The following is a 15,057-nucleotide window of genomic DNA, read 5'->3' on the forward strand; positions in this document are numbered from 1 at the left end:
GTGTGTTAGTTATATAATCCTCAGCCCTTTTCAGTGACCTCCACCCCTCTATTTGAAGCCAAGCACTTTCCTAATCAGTCACAATCCCTGATCTATGCTCTTCTCTGCTCCCCTTCAGAGAACACACAACTGCCCAGCACACCAGAGCCATTCATTATTACCCCTTGCCTCCTTTTGTAAGGTGCGTTGGGACAGAGGGATTTTTCATCACTTTCTTCCCTGTTGGGTTTCGTGATTGTTATAGGGTATGGCTGAATACAGCAACACCCTTACTTACCTGGGTAAAAATGCTGAACGTGCAAGGGCAAGGTTAGATTCGGGGGCACCTGCTCAAGGTTGCTACCTCTCATAGATCACTAAGGACCATTTGGTCACTCACAAACCCACTTAATGCCAACAGTATCTAGCCTTCCTTGTCCTCACTTTATCCAGTAGGATATCAAGGAGGTTGATCATATTTTTTGCTTCAATTAGATATTTCATGTTGCAGCTACCCCTCTCGTCTCGCAGTCTGGAAGGTCTCCACCTCCCCAAAAGGAAATGGACTCCATCTGACCTGCTTATCTCACTGCTTCTCTCTATCTGCACACAGACTCTGCTCCAAGACAGAGCATCTTAATCAGTAGTCTGTCCAAACCCTGTGACTACCTTCAATGAAGTCCTCCTAGATGCAGAGTCTCTTGGCTCAGGCTCAGGACCTTGTGCATGGGGTGGCAAACATGGCACCAGGAGTCAGACAGCTCTGTTTCATCAAGTATTAGAACATTATCTTTTTCTAGTTCTCAACTTCTGTAGTCTATAAAAATAATAATATAACATTCAAAATGTGATACCTCGTGCATTGATATTTGATCATATTCTTTGGCCTTTGCTTCTTATTGCTACACACAAACAATAAAGATCCTAGATTTGCCAGGTGTGATAGCAAACATCTTTAATCTGAACACTTGGGAGGCCGAGACAGGTGTATCTCTGAGTTTGAGACCAGCCTGGTCTACAGATCAAGTTCTAGGACAACCAGGACTACACCAAGAAACCCTGGCTCAAAAACAAAACAAATCATACAAACAAATAAAAAAAAAGATCCTAGATTTGGGGGGTTATTTATTTTCTTTACTTTTGGTGTAGGTCCATTTTGGTCTCATCCTAGATTTACCGCAGTAGCTCCTGACTGTCTCCAGGCCTCTTGTCTCCTGCTTTCCCATTCCAGACTCTTCAGAGTCCAGCCTCTCATGCATGATTAATGGAAGCCTGTGAGAAACACATCTAGACTTCTCAGGCTCCTTTCAAAACCTACCAAATAGGAATCTACATGTCCCTAAGAATAATGAGCTGGTGCATCAGGTAACTTTAGAGCAGCTATAAAAATGATCAAGATTCAATTAGAGACTCCCTTCTGGCAAAAGTAAAGTGTATTGTTTCTTGGTGGTAAGAGGGTGTTTGGGAAGCATGTGTAAGGATGGGCTGAGTCCCCCTTACTTATTTTGTACTTAGCATGTGTTGGACACCATGACAAGCATTTTTCTTCTTAATCTAATTTTTGTTGTAATTTAGACATATATTAATCTTTAGTTAATATATGATAAAAATGAAGACCCAAAACCTTCAGGCTATCCAGAGTCACCCGAGCTACTATCATAGCAAATGCATTTGAAACACAGAAGCTGAGACAGGTAGTTCTGTCCTAAGAGGCCAGGTGACCTGGTGGGAGGCACTGATGCTCTCAGACCACCCTTCTCATGCATGCCTTCAGCAGCATCTGTGTGCTTGGATCATGAGCCTGCTCTTGGGAAGGAGGACAGGAAGATTTCTTATGAAAACATAAGCCCAAGTTTAACCTGTTATTTCTATTTGTGTTCTGTTAATCAAAGCTTGCACACATGGCCACATTTGCAAAAATGGCAAAGAAATGTAGGCATTTGCAAGTCATTTACTAGAAAGCAAAAAGGGGAATAACCTAATGAGAGACGCAGGCGGACTCTGCCCAGGTGCCTCGCTCACTCGCTGAAGGTTAGGATTCAAACCCTGTCATCTTACAGTGTAATAGATTCTCAGTCCATACTGAATTGAGATATGCCTGTAAGGTTTTTTTTGTTATGGTCTGTACTCTTTTGTTTTTCTTTGCTTCATTGACTACCAAGGTGATTCTGCAGCAAACAAACTGTCACTTATGGCAGACATTTTTACTTATAAAACAGGACATGTATTGTGTCAGCTGAGTAGAAATATTATAATAAAATAATCCACCAGTTATTTTCTAGGCTTTTTAGTGAAACTTTATTTTTTGCATGTAGGTAGTGGTGTGTGTGTGTGTGTGTGTGTGTGTGTGTGTGTGTGATGTGTGTGTGTGTGAGTGTGTGAGTGTGTGTGTGTATGTGTGTGTGTGTGTGATGTGTGTGTGTGTGTGTGATGTGTGTGTGTGTGTGTTTGTGTCTGTATGCATGTACATGCCAGGACATGCATGTAGAGGTCAGCAGTAACTTATAAAAGTTGTTTTCTTCCTTTCCACTTACAATCTGGGTCTTGAGGATCAAAGTCTGGAACTTTTATTTTATCCTAAATAAATACATGCTGATTATTATGTGTTTCAGATAACCTGTTCACATACCTATTGATAAGCACACACACACACACACATATGCATGCATGCATACAGAGTCTGCAAAATGATTCTACATAAGTCATTTTTACCAAATAATTACCTTCTTTACAGGAGACATTTGTCTTAGGAGAATGTCATTGTTCCAAACCCTCTAAACATTTTATTTTTGCTGGCATGTGGGTCACCTGTGTGCAAGAATGCTTCCTGACAACACCATCAAGCATTCAGGGGCATGCGGCAATATTGGCCTCTCACGAGTAAGGGTCTCCCGAAGCAGCTCCGCCTGAGTGGCCAGCTCTGTCCCAGACACCTCTGACTCTCCTGACTAGTTTGAATCCGTTTTCCTCTAGCTATGGCAGGAGAGTAAGAGAACAGAATGAAGTGCTTGAGCCTAGACTGAGAACTGGCATAAGAAAAGAAACCATGTAGCCAAACCCACAGTCAAGGGCCAACAAAAATGTACCCTGCCTTCAACTAGAGAAAATACCATCACTCACGTGATAAAAGGCAGAAGTCCACTCAGTAAGGAGTTGGGGCTAGTGAGCAGCTTACTGTTGTTTCCCCCAGTGAACTCATAGAGATCTGCCTGTCTCTGCTTCCCGAGAGCTGGGATCAAAGGTGTGTAGCGCCATTGCCTGGCTTTCTAAAACATTTTTTAATAATAAGTTTGATGCATGATAGTCTTGTCCAAGTAGAAAGGGAGTGAATAGAGGCTTGTGAAGGTTTGTTTAACTCTGGAAAATATGCTCTCTCTACAGATTCTCATTGCCAAGTCCCCTCTGGCTCCATTTACCTCCTTTGTCTACGCCATCAAGGCGGAAGGCCTGGTTCTTCAAGGTGAGGCCCTTCAGTTAAACCTTTTCTGTAACCATGTTCCTGTCAGGGCTGCCCACTGCCAATGGCAAATGCACCTGGCTCCTTTTAGATGCTAGTTCAGGGCAACTCAAAGCTCAGGCCAGTTAGCAGATGATATTTATTCTACCCCACTAAGTTTAAAAGATTTGGCAATTGTAACAAGAATTTGCCAGGAAGGAGGAAGGGCTACAGGATATAGTAAGAGAGAAAGGGCTGGAGATGTTGCTCAGCGTAGAGCATTCATTTACAGTATTGCATTATAACAAGCAAAAGAAGAAAAACAACCAAAAAACCTTCCAAATGGGACAACAATAGAAAAAAAGAGAAAGATCATTGAGAGATTCTGCAAACTAATATGAAGTATGACCATAAAATTTATAAAAAGTTTTTGCTTGTGTGTGTGTGTTTTCTATACACTGTCAAGTGCCTGTACAAATTGAAACCTGAGGTTAACAGGTGTCTTCTTCTCTTCCTCCCTGCCTTCCTTTTGAGGCTGAATCCCTTGCTGAACTTGGACTTGTCCCTTTTGGCTAGTGTGGCTAGCTGGCTTGCCTCAGGAAATCTCCTATCTGTTGAGATTGCCAGAGGACTGTCACACCACCAGCTTTCCACATTGGGTCTAGGTTTCTTTTTCCACCGGGAGTCTGGGGTTCTCTTGCCACAGGGGTTCTAGGTTCTGCACTCTTTGTCTCTACACTTTCCCAGCAAGTGCTCTACCTGCTGAGTTGGCTCCTCAACCCCAGGATGGGGTTTTAAATTACTTAAATTTGGTTTTAAATGACTGTCTCCTATAAAGCAAGTATTTGTCTTAGTATATCTGGAATACTTTTGATGGTGAGAACTTGTTCCACCATCTCCTTTACAGATCCTATGGTGTGAACTGTGCAAAGTTATCAATTTTAGTGTGGCAAAGATCTCCCTCTAAGCCCACAACCTACAGGGCTGTGTGGGATCCCTGGACCACCACTTTCCTGTGCTGAAGTCCCAAAGATACTTCTACCTTGTACTCTATGATATCACGGTCCTTAGGTTTGAAAGGAGCCAGGTTCTTGCTCAAAGCAGAGCTGCAGAGCTCCACTAGACAAAAACCCTGGACGCACTGATAAGCAGTCCTTCAATCCAGGTTGCTCGCTCGTACTCTGATTAGCAGAGGCTCTTGACGTTGCCATGTCTTTCCAGAAAATCGTTTACTTACAAAAGTAAATTCAAGACATAGATGATTCGCCTCTCGAGTAAACTGTCTAAAACTGCTCTATAAATTAAGAAGTGTTTGGGAGTCACATTTGTCCCCCACTGTCAGGCCAGCAACCCCACCCACAGGGATTCATAGATGAACATCTGCCCTGAACCATAAAGAGCCTTTTGCCATTGCTTTGCATGGGAGGAAGGTCTGCCCTGCAGGGTTTAATGAACTCAAGTTTTTCCCCAAGTTTGTAGAACAGGGCAGTTGCCTCTGTGTCCTGAAGGAGTCTTCTGCATTGCAGCAGAGCCGGATGGAGTGATCATGCTTCAGGATGAGGGATGGGCTGTAGCCAACCCTTTCCTTCCCCCTACAAAATGTCTGCTTCTTAATGGACTCTAAAGCAGTGTATTTGTTTGGTGCAGCTGAGCTCCACAGCGGGAGACTCTCAGGTCTACAAAAATTTGGGGTAAGAACCGCTGACCTTTGGCTCTTACCCTCTGACTTATGCTATCCAAGTTCCTTGGCAAATATTTCTTTTTACAATTGCAAATATTGTTTTCTGACAAAGAGGCAGAGATTTTAAGACCAGATTAAGCAAAGCAAACAGCAGGCCCCTTTGTTACATACTCCATAAGGGCGTATCACTAATAAGCAGACAGAAAGCTGGGTTCATATTTACCCAGTGCACGGGGTGGGTTTTGAGTGCCTCATTTTTAGAAGCTGTCTTAAAAGATTAGTAGCCTAGTAAATAGAAAATTTAGTTGAAGATTTCAGACTGTCTAAAGGAAGACTGCAAGCTAAAGTCAGGAAGAAAAGAATCTGCTCCGCCTGAGAGCTTGTCCTGAGAGCCTCCCCATGAAGCATTTCTAAGCTTTTTGAAAGTGGAGAACATCAGTCAGGGGTGTTGGCAGCGACCAGATTCACTGTTGCCTCCCTCCAGTTCATTCCCAAGGTCATGATTTAGATGAGAAGAGGGAATTATTTACCGAAGAATAGAAACTGGATATACAGTTGATGAGTGAAGGTCAAAAGCCAAAAGGGCCTCACAAGCCCAACAAACTTCGGGAATTTAATTCCCAGAACCTCCATTTAAAAGAAAAGGAAAAACAAAACAAAACCAGATACAGTGCACACATCTGCAATCACAGCAATCCAGTGAATAGATGAGAGGCAAATAAATATAGGAAGCTAACCCTGAAGCTGGGCTAGCCTGGACTATATCTGCATGGCAGAAATAACAAGAGACACAAGGTGGAGAGGCTAGCCCATTAGAAGTGACTGCTTCTCGTGCAGAGGACCCAAGTGTGATGTCCAACACACACTGGCAACTCACAACCATCTGTGACTCCAATTCCAAGGAATTTGATGCCTCTTCTGGCCTTTGTGGATACCAGGAATACATGTGGTATACATGCATATATGCAGGCAACATGTTCTTATACATAAATAGAATCTAAAAAAGGAAAAGGACAATAAAAAAAAAAAAAAAAAAAAACAGAAGGTGGAAGAACAAGTCTCAAAAGTCCTCTGACTTCCACATGCATGATATGTCATGGATGTACATGGGCATATACATGCATGTACACACTAATGATAGTAATAATTAATAGTGATAATAAATATAGCTACAGAAGAAAGTGGAAACCAGCAAAGAAAGTATGTTACTGAAGGGGATGGACCTGAATCAATGTGTCCAGGAAAGAAAAGAACTCAAGAAAAATGTCAGGATGCAGAGTCCCCAGCCAATAAAAATGTTCTCGGGGGAGGGGCTCCAAACCTCACTGGCTGCTTTTGAGGCTGTTTCCCCAGAAGCACTCTTTGAGGGAACCCTGTCCCCTGTCACAACCTCACAGGCCCTGCTCTCTTGCCATGTGCTCCTGACTCTTCTGGTGGGTGGCGGGGGGCAGGAGTTGTTCTCCCCAGAAAATCTAAGCCTCGTTTTTATCAAAGAAAGTGCTTGATTTTCAGTTCCAGCTTTGCTGTAATTTTGCGGAAAATCTCTGGGGCCTCAGCTTTTAAGAACTGTACAGTAATCTGTTGTCAGGCAGTAATGAGACTGGTGCCTAAGAACCAGCACGGAGCAAGAAAGGAAGGTGGGGGGAGAGGTGAAGAAGGAGAACAGGAAATTATCAGGTTACATCACATGCCCTGGGACCTTTCATGCGATATCCAGTCTGTATGTGTATATATATGTACATGGTGAGTTGTGTATGTGGCTTGGACTACATAGACAGCCTGAGCCATCTCTTAAAACCTCTAGACTTCCATGCACCCGCTTCTCCTAGAAGCCCACATACCTCTGTCTCTCCTCTCAGTACAGTTGTTCCCTTGAGGTGACCACAGGCTGAAACACACAAGGTTACTCTCACTCCAGTCTTAGCAGACAAGCATGCCGAAAGACCTGCGTAGTAGTCCCAGGTTTAAAGCAGAGACTCCTTGATTCCTGTATAAAACCTGGAGAGGTGCCTGCAGTTGCAGCCACAAAGCTTTTTTGGTGGGAGGGGCTGCTCTGGCTAGACAAGCCAAAGGGAGTGTGAAGGTCGTGAACCTGCAGTTCATGCCTGCAGGACACAGAGGAGGGTGGTGGGAGGGTTAGCTAGGAAGCTGGGCCAGGTCCTAGGCTACCACTAAGAGAATGGCAGGTGCCATTGTAGCTTCCTGTCAGTCTGAGAGAGAGAGCCAGGCTGGAGTGGTGGGAAAGCACAGTTAGCTCACGCTGGCTGCTCTGGGGGTGGGGCTGTGAGTGACCGTGGGAATGGTCCCTCGGTGCCTTTTATCCCTCTGCAAACCCCAAAGATTCCTAATACCTGAAGCTCTCTGTGCACAGAGAGGGAGAGAATGAAAGGTGAAGGCAAGCCGTGATTGACCAGCTCCACAGGCTATTCCCCTCACGAGTTCTCAAGGATTAGGATGCCGAGAGCAGGCAGCAACTGGGGGCCTGACACTGGCCCTCCTCTTTGTTCACTGGCTTGGGAGAGACAATGAAAGGGCAGGCTGGAAAGACCAAGGGGCTGGTTAGAGATTTCTCAAGCTGCTTTTTGAAACACTTGAAGGAGCCAGTCCCTGCTATTGTTGTAGTAAAATAGAAAGCGGAACTATTCTCCTTTGGCCAAAAGAAAGAAAAGAAAAAGTAAAAGAAAAAGAAAAAAAAAAAAAAACCACCCTCCCAGGCATCTTCAGGGGCTGCTGGACTGAAGCCATTAACATGGTAATACCATCCTGCTTGCATCTTCTTTGTCTGCCCAGCATTTGTCTGGGATTCTGCCTCCTCGCTAGGCCCTAGGCCCTGGAAATAGGCGCCAAAGGAGAGGGAGCAAAGCTCCCAGTGGCCACCAGCATCTAAGGGTCCTAGCCTCTAACAAGGGGGCCAGGTGGAGTCAGAGGGAGAGTTCGGTTCTTTGTACAACTGGAAGGATGTTAGGAATGGAAAGAGACAGTGAATCTAATTTTCCTCTCCCCCCTCTCAGGAAGCCTCAGTACAACCAATTGGAAAGGCTTGCACAGGGCTTAGTGAGGCAGAGAGGTACCAGGACTGATAGTAGTGAGTAGAGAAGGTGGGGGGTGGGAGGGAAGCCATTGATTTGGGGGATGGGTTTTAATGAGGTTGGCATCAGAGCACCAGGCTACAAATGAGGAGAATTCACAGAGAACTCCAATTTGACCTACATCTATCTCTCTACTTATGCCTGTGGTCTCCGTGACCTCCAAACAAACTACCAAGAACAGAGCTGGGGTGAGAGCAGAGATGGGAAGCAGCGTGTGTGTTACTGATGCTAGGGGTTGGTGCAGGGTGGAAGAGGCCAGCTGGCCCTCCTAGAGCCTGTCCTGTTTTCTTGGGGCCCATGACTGGATGAAGGACCTTCCAAGGAGGAAGCTGGCCCTGTGAGTGGTGGCTGGATGACAGGCTAGCTGTTTACTGCTTTGCCTCGAACTTTCCTCAGGAATCCAAGGAGTGGTTGGGAAACAGAAAGCCAAGTTGTTTTAAGCCGGACGGAAGACAGTTTCATTGCCCAGTGAGACAGAATTTTGTATGTCTTCCATTGTTTTTACAACACCAGGCTCTAGCATGACATGTTGGCTTTGGCTCTGTGCTGTCCAGTACTAGTTTAGGTTTGATGGAGCGGAGGTAGGGGTGAGGCACATGAGAGGAGACCAGACCACCCGGACATGGCTCCTGAGAAGCTGGACACAGGCGTCAACAGCTGTTTCTTTTGAGAGTTGGACAGCTGAGTGTCTCTGCTTTCTTGTGCAGTTTTACTATCAAAGATACTTTGTTTGAGCACCTTTGGAAGCTTATGAGGAAAGACATTAATCTGCTCTGAATGCTTGTCACAAACTTGGGTTAAAGTCTCCAACCCCATTTCCTTAGTCCTAAGCCACCTGGGAAACAATATGGAAGAATTCCTTCCCCTAGATACTGCCGTGTGGGTTTATTAGCCTTCATTTACAATCAGTAGTCTATCTAAATGTTTCTTTTTTGGCCTCCTGGACTCAAAGTGACACCAAAACTTTTCAGCGTGTTTTCATCCGAGTGCAGAAATTTCTACATAGCAGACACATCCCACACACCTGGCACAGCCCAACATTCATGTAGGAGACTGGGCCAGGAGCCTTGGGGTTTGGTGCAGCAGAGCTAATTCTCCTCCCAGAGGTCATGAAGAAGGCAGAGCTGGCCTGTCACTGTGTCCCTGGCCTGCCAAGTACTGATGCAGCTCTACTCCTGACCTTTAACCCCAGCCTGAAAACAATTTTTTAAATACCGAACCATGCAGAAGTCATAAAACATGGGTTTTGCATATATCTAGTACCTAGAATTAAGTTTTGAAATTCCTATTGATTTCTTTATTTTTTTAATTATGAGACTAAAACATAGCAAAGCTCAAGTCTCTAAAGCTAGCCCCCAAGCCAACCTCAGTTCACAGAGTCAATCTGTCCAGGGTTGTAGCTCCTTCCCTGCTGTTCTTGCACATTTTCTTTTGAGGTGTGAAGCCACATGGAATGATTTCGTCTGGAGTACTTTCTAGAAGTTGCATAAATGGTTTCTCCTGCACATTTTACAACTTTTCTTTTGTCCTTTAACGTGTTTCCATGATATATTGACATCAACATACATAACTTTGTGTTCTTTCACTTCCTGTAGCCTTATCCACTCTCCTGTTTATGGACATTTTTATAAAGATTTATTTCTATCTTCTGTGCATGTGTGTCTGTGTGCGACATGTGTACCCTGTGCCTGAGGAAGCCAGAAGAGAATCAGATCACCTGGAACTGGAGTTCCATCTGGTTGTGAGCGGCCATGTGGGTGCTGAGAGTCGAATCTGGGTCCCCTGCAAAAGCAGTAACTGAACCACTGAGCCATTTCCCTCCCCAATTTTTGAAATTTTGGTTATTTAGAGCCATGCGTCTCCTTACAGATCGATCAGTAGGCAGGCATGAGGCTTCTCTAAGAATGCCGAGACTGAGACATGCAGAGGCTTCCAGAGGCTCTGCGGGTTTCCTCTCCACTTGAACTCCCCCTCTGAAGAGATTTCCCACTTCTCCCTCCCACCGAAGGTAGTAAACCGGTTTCTGTGCAGTGCATATAATGAGGCTTTTGCTGATTTTCCTGGCTATTTGTTCTTCTGTCCATTCTGCCTCTGGAATGGAAGATCTACACAGCACGTGGGTGCTTCCGTTGTCTACTGAGGTAGTTTCTGCTGAGAATTACTTCCCTGCTTTAAGTTAGCTACATACATTTCCTCCAAAAACCTTGTAGTCTGGCTCACCACTTTCTTCATCAGGTAAGGAAGCAGTTCCAACAGGTGAAGTACATCCACTGCCTCTGTTGGGATTCTGTAAACCCCACCCCACAGTTACCTGGCAATAGCCAGGTATGCTTCGCCCCAGTGACCTGTCACTATAAAGGGGGCTGCTTGCCCCTCCTCTCTTGTGTTTCTGCTCTCCCTCTCTCCCCTTGCCCCTCCTCCTTCATTTCTCCCCATCCCCTTCTCCAGGTGCTCATGGCAGGCCTTTGCTTCTCTACTTCTCTACTTCTCTCTTCTCTCTCTCTCTCTCTCTCTCTCTCTCTCTCTCTCTCTCTCTCTCTCTCTCTCTGCCCCTACTACCCCCACGCCCTGAATAAACTCTATTCTATATTATACCATCATGTGGCTGGTCCCTCAGTGGGAAGGGATTCCCAATTATGGGTCCCCCAGAGGCATCCCCCTTGCCCCCATGCCTCACCACACCTCCGTGGAGCATATCCACCCCTCCCCTTCATCTTTTTCCTAACAGCCTCCACAGAGTGGACTTGGTGCTCTTTCCAAGCATCCAGCCTGGACTCGAGGTTTAAGAATCTCATGCCTTTGGGCCCTCCCCTGCCATGGCAAGTCCTGTAGTCACTTAGCTCTCAGGTGACAAACTGCAGGCCAGTCTCAAATCTTAAATCTTGATATTCTGAGATAAATGGGGTTGGGTTGTAACTTTGCTGGGTATAACCCCTAGGTTAAACAGTGCTGCACAGTTCTGAGGACTCCTGCTTTCTCACACAGCACTGCAGAGGAATGCAGCTTAAAGCTGGCATGTTTGTTCAGGGACCTAGTCTATCAGCTTACCGCTCCACACCTCAGATACAGCCATTGTTGTCTTAGCCCAGAGCATCACGTCCTCCACCAGGCAGCAGGATTGGTGTTTGATGGATAAAATGGTGAGACGAGAGAGGACACATCCCTCCTCCTTGAAGGACAATTACCCAGAAGCTGCACATGTTATTTCTGCTTAGATGATGCTGTAGATGAAGTGCTTGACAAAGAAAGTTGAAAATGTTAGTAATCTGAGTAGTCCTGTGCCCAAGGGCTATCCCAGGACAGAAAGGGATTTCAGGACACCCTCTTCAGAGGTCAGCTACAGAGACCTGGGGCTCTCACAGCCTCGAAATGCAACCTAAAGACTGAATTATTAAAAGTTCTCTGTCTCTTTCTCTTTGGTTTCAGAGACTATAGCAGGCTAAGACACAACAGTCAGTTACTCTACCAAAACTCCTGCCCCCTACCCGCCTGTTTTTAAGCAGGAACTTGAGTATGTGTTTTAACTAGTATAGAAAAAACTAGAGAAAGAACTTGGGTCCAAAGTCACTGACTAAACACTTTTTCCCCCAATTTTTCCCCCTGCCTACACTTTTGTTTTCTTTAAGCATCAAACAAAACATCACTAGAAAGACATCTATAGAAGAAAAACCTTTATTCTAAGGACTGTATTTAGGCTGGCAGCGAGCTTCTCCCCTAGAATAAGGAAATCACTCTCAGTTAATAATTTGCATTTGTTAAGATGCCCAAGTAATAATACCAAAAGATGTTAAATCAATTCAGATGTTGATTTTCTTCAAAAATCGCTTCCAAAAGGACGTTCTCCGATCTGATTTAAGCTGTGTGGTGGTTAGTTCCGTTCAGAGTGTGCTAGTTGAACGCCTCTCATTTTCAAAGCTAGGTGCTCCAGATGCGGAGGACATGGGGGAGGAGGGCACAGACCCTTCTTTTTAGCTCAAAAGAAGATGTAGTTAGATAAATTTAATCAAAACCACATTGACACTTGTTGCAGAGGTTTGACCAGTGGGGTTTGAGAAGGATAAAGAGAGAGATTCTTTCCAGTTTCGGATGACTAAGCAAAGCGCCTGAGAGCAGGGGACTTGAACTGGATTCAGCTGGTGAATACTGACAAAACCTGCATCCCATTGTCTCCTGACAGGGGTCGGTTTCTTTTGCTGTTTGAGGATAGATTTGGACACACTGGGGAACGCTGGTTAGTTCTAGCACTGAGGCTGATTAGTGACAAATGTTGAATCGTGCTGACTAATGCGTTCTAAATGGATCAACGCAACAATAAAGAGACATTGAGAGTCAAGAGTTCAGGTCCTGACTCTCACCCATGTGATGAAATGCAAATCGCTTCACGCTTCCTCCTCCTCTTCTCTCTTTTTTTTCCTGTTTTTTGTTTTGTTTTGTTTTGCTTTCTTTTATTCATCAATTAAAAACTGATCATCCTGAGAATCCAGTAACTTACCTTGACTAGTAAGAGCTTTACAAACGGCAAGGGTGATAGATATGCTGAGCAGCTACCAGGACAGGCTATGCAACTTTACTTTCTTTCACAGTCCATGCAAAACCGACAGAGAGTGAACTGCACTCACTGGCAAATAGGGGAACTATTGAAAACTCCTCCATCAACCTTCTAAGGCATCCATGCCTCTGGACAACAACTGCCAGCAGAGAACTAAGTGCTCTGGCAGTGGTGTGTGCGCACACAGCATTTTCTCTCTTCTGACACCTCCCCAGCTAGAGTCCTTGAGAACCTGGCCTTCCACGTCCAGATGTTTACTGAATTCTGAAGCCCCCCCCCAAAGGGCGTAAATTCTTTTGTTGCTCTTCAAATCATTTCCCACAGAGACTGACCAATGTCCTGAAGGAGCCCTTCAATAGGGAGGATAAATGGAGGCAGATGAAGACACGACCCCCTGAGGCTTGCCCGCCAACACTCTAACAAAGGGACTGAGGCACAACCTTGTAAGGAGGGTTTTGGTCAGCAGCATCCCTATGAGAGGCCAAGTCTCCCCTACAGAGCCGCTTTCAATGGCCATCGTCATAGTGGAGTCCTGGGCATTTGTTAAGGGCTGTGGTGTGCTAGGTGCAGCCTAAAACATCTAAATCACCCTCAGGCCTTTGTGAGGGTTTCCCAAGGCCACAGAAGGCAGCTCTGGCTTTCTCAGGAGAAACTTGGGAGTAACAAAACCTAAGAGGGGCTCCTGTGTCTTTGGATGATCCTGTTCTACCTAGTATAGATAGACTTCCCCTTTTGTATGTGGTTCTTGGCAGTCAAAGCCAGAGTTGCTGGACCTTTACCCTGACTGGGCCACTTCTGGATGTCTCTGGGGCATGCAAAGGTTGGCTCTGTGGGAGGGGACAGCTGCAGCAGGGAAAGCTTTTGTTTAGGTTACTAGTGGGAAGCTAGTACATTTCATGACAACATTTTCTTTTTAACTTTCCCTTTCTTTTTCTTCTTCTTTTTTTTTTCCTTTCTTTTTCCTTTTAGGCCAAGAAAGGCCATAGGGATGCTGTGACCTTTGTCTAGTGCTGATGGAATGTGATTTGTGAAATGAAACAGGACCGTGCAGCTTGGAAAAAGGAAACGGAAGCCAACATAATGAGGATTAATTGGTTGATTGCTGTTGAGATGGTAACAGTGATTTCAGACCCGGAAGGGAAGGTGAAGATGAAGAAGCCTTTGTCCAGTCTCTAGATGTGGAGGCTAGGGGCTCCGCCACCACCACCGTGGGATGTCAGCAGCCATAATAATAATTCACACTTACACAGCACCTTTCAACTACGCACCTCAAAGCGGTTTAGCCACATTAATTAATTAAAGCCCACAATCCCCCTAGGGAGAGGAGGAGGGGGACTAACAAGATTTGTAATTACAGAAGGGAACATTTCCGAATAAAGTATTGTCCAGCAAATAAAAAGAATAGGTGTACAAAGAACCAGGGTCTCCAAAGAGTAACTGATTCACAAATGAAATATTGAAACCATGGGGGAAACTGAAGGCGGCCATGGATGTGGGGGTCTGCGCTCATGTCAGAGGGAGGTCGATGGCCTCAGAACTCACTGACAGGCTCAGGCCTCACTCAGAAGCAGAGCATGATGGTATTAGTGTTGTTTGGAAGGTCATTAGTGGTGTAACTATTGTAAGCACAAATCCACGTTCCACTGTTATATTGTGCATAGCTTTACAGAACAAAGAGTGTGATTCTTACAGTATTTAATAAAGGATGAAGTGATTTCTTTAGAGTTGAAACCCAAAGCTGAACCACTCAATTAGCAAATAAATCAATTGGTGACCCATGGGGTAATTCAGTCCTTTCCCTTGGTTGCCGTGCCCACCAGTTCCCACTGCCCTGAGGCTCCTAGCCGAAGTATCAGAATGAGCTGGTTCAGTACAATGTTTGGGGGCTTCAGCCTCTTCAAAGTCAAAGTGTGACTCTTCCCAGGGCTGGCAGGGTGGCTCAGCTGGTAAGGATACTGGCCACTAAGCCTGATGACCTGAATCTGATACCCAGAACCCACATATCAGAAGGAAAGAGCCAGCTCCCCAAAGTTGCCCTCTGACCTCTACATATGCACATTGCACATACAAAAAGAACAAAAAAACAGAGGAAGAGGAAGGAAAGAGGACAAAAAGAATACATATAAAATTATTTTATTTGTATTAAGACATGGCCTCACTATATAGCTCTGGTCTGAAACTCACTGTATAGACCAGGCTTGTCCGAACCCCTACTTCCTCAGTACTGGAATTAAAGGCAAACACCACTGTACCCAACTATTAAACTTTTTAACAGCAAACTTTTCAGCCTCTGGCAGTCTGTCATCTAAGTGGTTAGTGACTC

The 15,057-nt window shown here is 45.1% G+C and overlaps 1 protein-coding gene across 1 annotated transcript in view; it reads left to right on the forward strand.

The window, feature by feature from the left end:
• Positions 1-14,828, forward strand: part of RAD51B (RAD51 paralog B) — a 489,070-nt gene extending 474,242 nt beyond the window's left edge. Inside the window, exons 9-10 of the mRNA XM_080914684.1 lie at positions 3,361-3,439; positions 13,704-14,828. Coding sequence (XP_080770810.1) covers positions 3,361-3,439; positions 13,704-13,720 — 96 coding nt within the window. The 3' untranslated portion in view covers positions 13,721-14,828. The remainder of the gene's footprint in view (positions 1-3,360; positions 3,440-13,703) is intronic.
• Positions 14,829-15,057: the final 229 nt, after the last annotated feature.

Source organism: Micromys minutus (genome assembly GCF_963924665.1).
Source record: "Micromys minutus genome assembly, chromosome: 1".
Classification (NCBI taxonomy): Eukaryota; Metazoa; Chordata; class Mammalia; order Rodentia; family Muridae; genus Micromys; species Micromys minutus.